At 40.0% G+C, this 7,749-nt stretch overlaps 1 protein-coding gene across 2 annotated transcripts; it reads left to right on the top strand.

Annotated features, from left to right (window-relative positions):
* The first annotated feature begins 443 nt into the window (after window positions 1–443).
* LOC134847404 (protein hunchback-like) lies at window positions 444–7,673 on the top strand. Of its 2 annotated transcripts, none has more exons than XM_063864554.1 (4): window positions 444–3,808; window positions 5,555–6,076; window positions 6,267–6,451; window positions 6,637–7,673. In XM_063864554.1, exons 1-4 carry the CDS (start codon window positions 3,253–3,255, stop codon window positions 7,468–7,470), a joined length of 2,097 nt encoding a protein of 698 aa, XP_063720624.1. In that variant the 5' UTR covers window positions 444–3,252; the 3' UTR covers window positions 7,471–7,673. The 2 variants fall into 2 exon arrangements, with proteins under 2 accessions (XP_063720624.1, XP_063720623.1); XM_063864553.1 differs by having other exon boundaries at window positions 445–3,808; window positions 5,555–6,080; window positions 6,271–6,451.
* The last annotated feature ends 76 nt before the right edge of the window (window positions 7,674–7,749 follow it).

Here is a 7,749-nt window from a genome sequence, read left to right as displayed (position 1 = left end):
GTGTTGGATTGGAGATTATTTGAAATTTGTTTTCCTTCTTTAACGATGGAGTAATTCGTAATATTCAGCACTGTTTGTTTGCCAACCTCGAACCAACTCACATTTCAAATGCCTTATCCTTAATAAATTCTAAGTTGCCATGATGCTTAACGAAATTCCTTCGACACTTTCGTTCTATCGTACGCTACTCTGCAAATACGAGCCAAATGAAACCCAAATGAGATTGATCCTTGCAACAATCGACATTCATTTATATCCATCACAGCTTCAAAATCAGCCGCTCCGATATCCTTATTGTACTGCCACTTACTAATCTTGTTAGCTCTCAGTGTGCCCAACTTTCTAAAGGCAAGACCCTGATTACCCAGCAAAGCAGGTACCAATCTTTCTCAAACACCCTTATCTCGAATACTTTCTCCCGACTAATAAGAAAAGGTCAATATTGAGTCTTCCCTCAAAATCACTCGCCTCAAAGTTTTCATTACTCTGAAACACACTTTGAAAATTTTCAATTCGCTTGAGAATGATTTCTGTTGAAGTCCAATTCGAGGAAGCTAAAAAGATAAGCCCCAAAATATCAGATCAGTGACTTAGTTTTTTTTAATGCTGTTAGATGTTCATTTTCGTTCTTTCATGTTTTCGAGATTGGAACGATGCGTGCGTACTTGTAAAAATTAAAGTGCCGAGTTTTATCCTCTTAGATATACTGTTTGCTTATTTTTCGAGAAAATTGCTGGCGTGATCATAAAAGAACAGCGATTACCTGTATTTTCTGCGATATATAGAAAACATAGCTGAAGTTTTAGCTGGCAAAACTATTTTCTGTATTGCAAATACAGTGGACAAAAATGACTCGATTGCCGCGAATTAAAAGTGGTCGGTACTGGTTTTATTGACCACTGTAATACACTGTGACTGAATGATGCAACACCAGGTATTTTTCATATGAAGCTATCCAAAATTATCAATTCAAGACGCGGAGAAAATACTTTAATTAATTGTGGTTGTGTTGCTGAAAAGTGGTTTAGCTGGCTTTTCAATTTTTTTGCTTGCTTTGTTTATGGCTTTTGGTCCAGTCCATTACTTTTGCCAGTACCAATAGAGAGAAGTTCTTTGCTAAACTGGAGATACCTGTGCCAAATTACTGTGTTTCTGCTTGTTCTCGGTTTTCAACCTTTCTGCATACTTTTCACATAAAATCATAACTACAAAGCTCCTCGTTACCTGAGGTATTTGGCCGTACCAGAACTGCAGTGTTTTCGTTTTAACCAGTCATTCCAGTTTTCTACGAGAAAAATCTCAAGAATTGATTTAGTTATTTTAACTGACTCAGTGTATGATTATTTCTGGAAAGGGGAGGAATTTAGGCTTGTGTTTGCACACTTAGCCAATTATCATCGTCATCGAAATAACTTGCCGGTGTTTTGAGCAATTATCTCCGTACCTTAAACAAACATTAAACGTGCGATTAAATATCGAATCATCACCATTTGATCATCAAAGATTCCCATAACCACTTGAAATCAGTTGTGAAATATCTGAGAACATTTTTGAAGGAGCTGAAACTAATAATAACATTCCAGAATCCAGAACAAAAATCATCATTCCATCTTCAAGCCGCATGGAATTGCAATCATTTTCACGATGTTGACTTCACAGCTTGAATAAAAAGCTTTCGTAAGGATTCCTGTGTTGATTACTTGGCCAGGTTGTTGAAGTTTTATGTGTTTTGTCCTGTGACAAACTTTCATCATTTTGCGTTACGCTCAGCTATAGAGACGGTTGATCCTTTTCCGCCTAGACACAAAAAACTGAAACGCGTTTAAACTGGTCGTCGCCAATTATACAGTCTGCCATCGCGTTTTAAATTCCTAAACACTCAATTAAAGCGCCATAGGCTGAAACGTGTTCAAACATTCGCTGTTTCCATTTTCGGGTTAGAACAATCCGAGTACCTGCCAGAACGAACGCGATTCCTAATTGGTGGTTTTCATTCCGACAATAATCCTCCTTCAACTTTCACTTTCATTTGCTATACGCCTCGTGGAATTAAGCGAGCGTTTCCTGCTTTCAAAAATTACAGAAGTTTCCCATGTTTTGATCATTTAAGGTGAGTTACCAAAATAGACATCTATTGTTCCCGATCAAACAAATTACGGGGATACCTTAATTATCAGCATCTATTTAGTTTTCCCACACTCATTTTATTAGAAACTTTTCCTGCCACTGATTTGCACAGAGGTGAGCTCTCCAATTTCTCACAGTTCGAAACATCCCTGCTGTAAAACCCAAGCCAAGTTAGTCCCTAGGATTAGATGCGACACTTGTTTAGCGCGTCTTGCTATAAATCAGTTAGAAGCAGCTCTCCCAGAATTGCTGTTTACGTTTAGAGGGAACGATTCTTGATCCCGTTGATTCAATCAATAATCGACCCGCTTTAATCAAGTGCTCTTTGCTACAAAATACTTTCACAATCGGACTCAAAATCTTACTTGTAGAGTAATGCGACATCACTGAGACATCAGCATCGTCAAATCCTTAATGTTAATACTGATAACGTGCCAATTATTTGGTAAAGCAAATATTCCAGATATACCGACATTTACTTTGCTCAGATTGTAGCCGCGGATATCTTTGCCTAGTTAGCCACTTCCTTATTCCCTTTATTTGTCCAAAGTATTCCACTTGACTTTCAGGACCAAAGCTCCAGTAATTAGAAGAACAAGGAATTAGGAAGTTCACAGGAATAGTTAAGTTTTGCGTATGTGCGCCAAGTTTCGTCAATCACTTCATTTCACTAGCATCGTTTTATTGTTGACGGAGGAACTAGAAAGAAATTGTCCCAGTTTCCTAAACCCCAAGTCTCGACATTTTATTGCTTGAGTTTACCTTTAGTCATCAAATCCACTACTTTCTACCGTACATAATTAATCACTGCTGTAGTGCTTATCAAATCATCTTAGCCCCAAACTGTAGTTGCCTTGTTCTGTTCCCTACCATACCACAACTGTAGAGAAAGAACTCCTAGCTTTGGTTTCATTGCATCGTTTGCTTTCTTGCCTTAAATACACTTAGCACAGTGCCTTATTTATTCGTGATCCTTATTTTCTCGTTTGCCTTCAACCTTTGCCAAACGTTTGCCTGAAATTTAATTCAGCAAAACTAGTTTATCAATTAACCAAATCGAGTTATTAGTGCTTACTAGCTAACTCAGCTCCGAACTTCAGGAGCTCTAAATCACAATCTTAAAACATGGATATTGTTAGATCCTTCTCCGAAGACATGGGTCGCTTCCTCGACAGTCTGACCACAGAACTCAAGGTCGATGCCGAAGAAGCCGACTCTCGTGATCAGATATCTCCGAGCTCCACGTCAACGTTGAATACCCCAAACTCCGCTCCCCAGCGCACTCCACCTTCGGCCGGAAAAGACTCAGGAATCTCCGATGCTTCCCCGAGTTCGAGTAGCAGCTCATCTTCGATCGGATCCGTAATGATTTCCGCTCTACCGAAACCTCCTAGTGGGAAGAAGTCTAAAATCGACGACATTGCGTGGAATCTAGCTTGTGAGCCGAGCTCCACAACCAAAGACGAGGATGACGTCAGTACTGCAATGGCTGCAGACGAGGCAGCCGATTTCTCTTCTCTAGTCAGTTCTCCTGTCATGGAGATTCCCAGCTTCCCCGCCGACATCAGTGAGTTTCTGGGTTCGAGTAGTGAATTGATCGACAGCGGGGTCAAAACGGGAAACGGAGACCCACTGGACTTAGGAGTGGGAAAAAGCACTCCTGCATCTAGACGCGGAAATCGTAAGTGATTTAATTTTTTCTTTCATCGATGTGGATGGATGTTCCCAATGATCCCAATCCCAGTTACGGTTTTCTGTTTTGATAACTGAAAATTTTGGTCTAAATTTGATAGTTAACGTGCGAGAATGGTTTAATCAACCAGGGCAGGTCTAGGATTTTCTCGAGCGAGATTTTTAAAGAACTTTGACGTCCTTAGCTCGATCAAATTGAACTTCACAGTTCTCTCCAAGCACTACTCACCCCTATTGTGACAAAATTTCCAAGCTAGCGGCAATTTTTTCAAAAAACACGCCTAAAGTTTGTTTTGGTGCTCTTTTCGGAATCTAGGGGGACTAAAGGGCATTTTTTATCATAAGAGTGAACCTTGTAAAAATACATAGTGAATTAGCATTTTATGCAATTTCTTAAAATAGATTTCTTAAATTAACTCGTTGATAGCATAACCATTTGATTGACACCAATCATTGAACTCTTCGTGAGCATATTTATTGGAAAAAGTGCTCGCGCATTGCTGAAGGGGTTGAAGATCCTTCGTTTTTTTTTAATAATTTGGCTCAAGACTGCTGGGGTTAGTTTTCATTTCTATTTATGAAACTTATCACCGATTAATTTTTTTACATAATATGGTTCCACAAAATGGAATCGTATACCGCACGGAATCCTTTGTCAAATAAATGAATTGAACTAGCGAAACAACAACAAGGCGTTATTAAATCGGTAAAACCAATCGGCTATCTTGTTTAGCAAGCTTCCTATGTGTTATTTTCTAATCATTTCACTAATTCTTGATTTTTTTTTGCTCTTCAATTTGGACGATTTTAGAATGAAGAGCGATACTACCGCTCTGTGTTGTTTTCTCCAACCAACCAACCTCGTAGCCCGCCTCCCCCTTCTACTCGTTCCTCTTCTTTCTGCCTCGTGAAAACATAGTATTACTACCTCTCTAATCAGTTGTCAACAAATGGACTGTATTTCCCATTTAGGCGAAAAGTAAACTTGATTAAGTTTATACCTTTTAACTAGACAAACAAGTTGTTGAATTAATAAGACTATTTGATTGCCGTGGGAACGAAATCTCCCAAACAAATTCGCAATTTCTTGTACCTTATTCGCAACTTAGGGACAAAACGTCGGTAATATCTCCCTCCTCTACTTGAATTCAGTCCCTCGCCCTTGTTTAGATGAATCACTCAGTACACAGTATAATGGACATGTAATCTGGAGGACAATCAAAGGGCAGATCTTGTGCCAGCTTATAGATTTTGTTTGCAGTCCCCCAAGAAAGGCAAAGTGCCACATGGGGGGATCTGAAGTAGTTTTTGTTTACATCAAACTTCAGTCTCGTTTACTCTATCATCCTATCTTTCTATCTTGACTCTGAATTCGTCACATGTTGACGTTGATGTCGAAATAGGAAGTCATATTTGCTTCTTTTAAGTCCAGGGGCCATATCAAGGAATGTCGGATCCGTTCGGTACTACATCTTTGTCTTACGATATTTCTCAAAATGGGAGATGTTTGGTTAAGGCATTTTGTTTGAGATGTAGGAGTAGGGCAAACGGTGCCTGGATGGTATGATGTTCGCTCGTCAGTAATCGTACCTGGATCTTTCTGCTACTTTGCTACAATAAATTCTTGACATAAGATTTATTCAAATATACTTGGGCATGATTTTTCAAATATCGCAATCCTAGTAACTTTCTCTATAGAATAATCGCACAATACTCCAACGTTTTTTTTGTTTAGCAAACAGACCATATAAGTGCGAAGTTTGTGGACTTGCCTTCACCCAAAAAGGAAATCTTTCCCGACATAAGCAAATTCACACTCCTTTCAAGCCATTCAAATGTGACGTGTGTGACTACGCCTCGCGACGAAAAGATGCCCTGATCAACCATCGATCCACTCATTGTGTGGAGAAGCCGTTCAAATGCTCAAAGTGTAAACTAGCCTATAAGCAGAAATCGTCTTTGCGAGATCATCTGAGATCAAGTCACAAGCTGACGACTGAAGAAATCCGAGAAATCTTACCGCCTGATAACATACTTCCGGGGACCGGATTCGAAATGAATAACGGACAGCCAGCTATAAAGAGAAAGACGAGTACTTCGCCAAGCTTGAATAACTCGGACGTTTTGAGTGGATCCGAAATGGGAGCGTTTGATAATGGGAGCAGTGGGAATCGAACCCCGTCTCCTTTAAATGGCAGCGGAAGAGTCAGCCCAGACGACGAAAGGTCGCAAATCATCAAAAAAATCATCGTTGAATGTAAGTCAATAATTCTTTGTCAATGTCACCCTCTCCTGGAATTTTTGGGCTACTCGAGCTCGATGATATTTTATACTCGAAACCCATCAATACTATCATCTAATTGTAATCGATTGTAATAGTTTTCTTAAGCGTTTCAACGACAAACAACCTCCATATAATAATCACGAAACAGATGTTTTTATTGTAGCTAGCACTGGAGAACCCGAGGAACATGAGGCAAGCGTCCAAGAGAAAGAACAAGAGCCGATGAATTTCTGCAAGCGAGAACAAGAGGACTCTCCAAAAGCTGAGTTTGCAGAACGCAAAAGAAGCAATTGCGATCAGCCTGAAGATTTGTCTGTCAAGAAAAAGAATTCATCGCCTATCAGACAGGTATGTTTCTTTCCCAATTTTAGATATCTGAGTAGTTAAGCCTGCAAATATCTTAAAAAAGGAAAGCAACCATTGATTGAGCATCATTTTTTTTTTTGGATTTTGGCTCAAATATTTGGACAGCCTTAAGCATTGGTAATTGATGGAAAAAGAAATCAGTATCTCAACAGAATTGTCTTTTACAGGACGAGAAAAAGGAAAAGGATGCCAAAACAAGTCACAGTTTAGCCGAAAAGCAAGCTCAACTTCTCCAGCAAGCCATCAGAACACAAACTGCACACATGGGGTCAGCAAACAGCCAGTTCGCTAATGCAAACCAAGCAACTCCAGCTGCCACAATGGCCTACCTTGGGGCTCTATTTGGCAACAAAGGAAATGGGTTTACGAACAACGTCGGCCAAAATCCAATGACGGCATCGATGACCGCTGCACAACAAGCACAAGCCTATCTGTACATGAACGCAATGAAACTGCAGGAACGACAAAATCAAAACTACTGGAAAATGTACAACCAACAGATGAACGGAGCTAAGACTTCTAACGTTGCACCAAGCTCCTTCCTTGGTCATTGGAATGCCCAATCGCCCAACGCTGTCTCCGCTGCAAGTTTGACCCCGTTTAGTTCTCCGGCAAACGTAAACAAACAAGTGCTGACACCGAGAAACTCAGTGACAAACAACGGAACCTTGTCTTTGTCGCCGCATATAAAACACGAGCATGAAGGATCCCCTGATAAAAGTGCCACTTCGCTTGCTGATTGTTCTCCCTCCCCTAATGGTAGCTCGTTCAAATTGTGCGAGCCATGCCGTGCGAAGCACTTAGAGTGCGAAACATGTCAGATCTTGTTCACGGACACAGTCATGTACACGATTCATATGGGCGTGCACACTAAATCCAACCCCCTCCAGTGCAACATTTGTGCGTTTGTTGCAACTTCGAGCTATGATTTCGCGTCACACTTAGCGCGAGGAGATCACAAAGCGTCTGATACTTCGACCAGCGAAACGCCGGCGGAATAAACTGTACAGTAAACGATATTAATGTTCCCAATCAAACTTGCCTTATAACATTATGACTTAACATTTTCAAACTCATTTAGATTAAATATTCGCCTCAAAAAATTGTGTGCCTTCATTTCCTTAATCAACTTGAAGTGTCCTTTTGATTTCTTGTCCAAATTGTCTATCTTTTCTCTTAAACAATTCCATTTCTGACATATTGATTGTTGTCTTGACGATTGTGTTACAGTCCGTGATAACTGAAATTATAGATCCAAATATTTTTGTACATATATTTCA

Source organism: Symsagittifera roscoffensis, chromosome 1 (assembly GCF_963678635.1).
Source record: "Symsagittifera roscoffensis chromosome 1, txSymRosc1.1, whole genome shotgun sequence".
Taxonomy (NCBI): Eukaryota; Metazoa; Xenacoelomorpha; order Acoela; family Convolutidae; genus Symsagittifera; species Symsagittifera roscoffensis.
This window is presented reverse-complemented; position numbering and strand designations above follow the sequence as displayed.

Coding starts and splice junctions, on each gene's coding strand:
- LOC134847404 (XM_063864554.1), top strand. CDS start 3,253: ATGGATATTGTTAGATCCTTCTCCGAAGACATGGGTCGCTTCCTCGAC. Junction 3,809..5,554: donor TGCATCTAGACGCGGAAATC/GTAAGTGATTTA, acceptor TTTTTTGTTTAG/CAAACAGACCATATAAGTGC. Junction 6,452..6,636: donor ATTCATCGCCTATCAGACAG/GTATGTTTCTTT, acceptor TGTCTTTTACAG/GACGAGAAAAAGGAAAAGGA.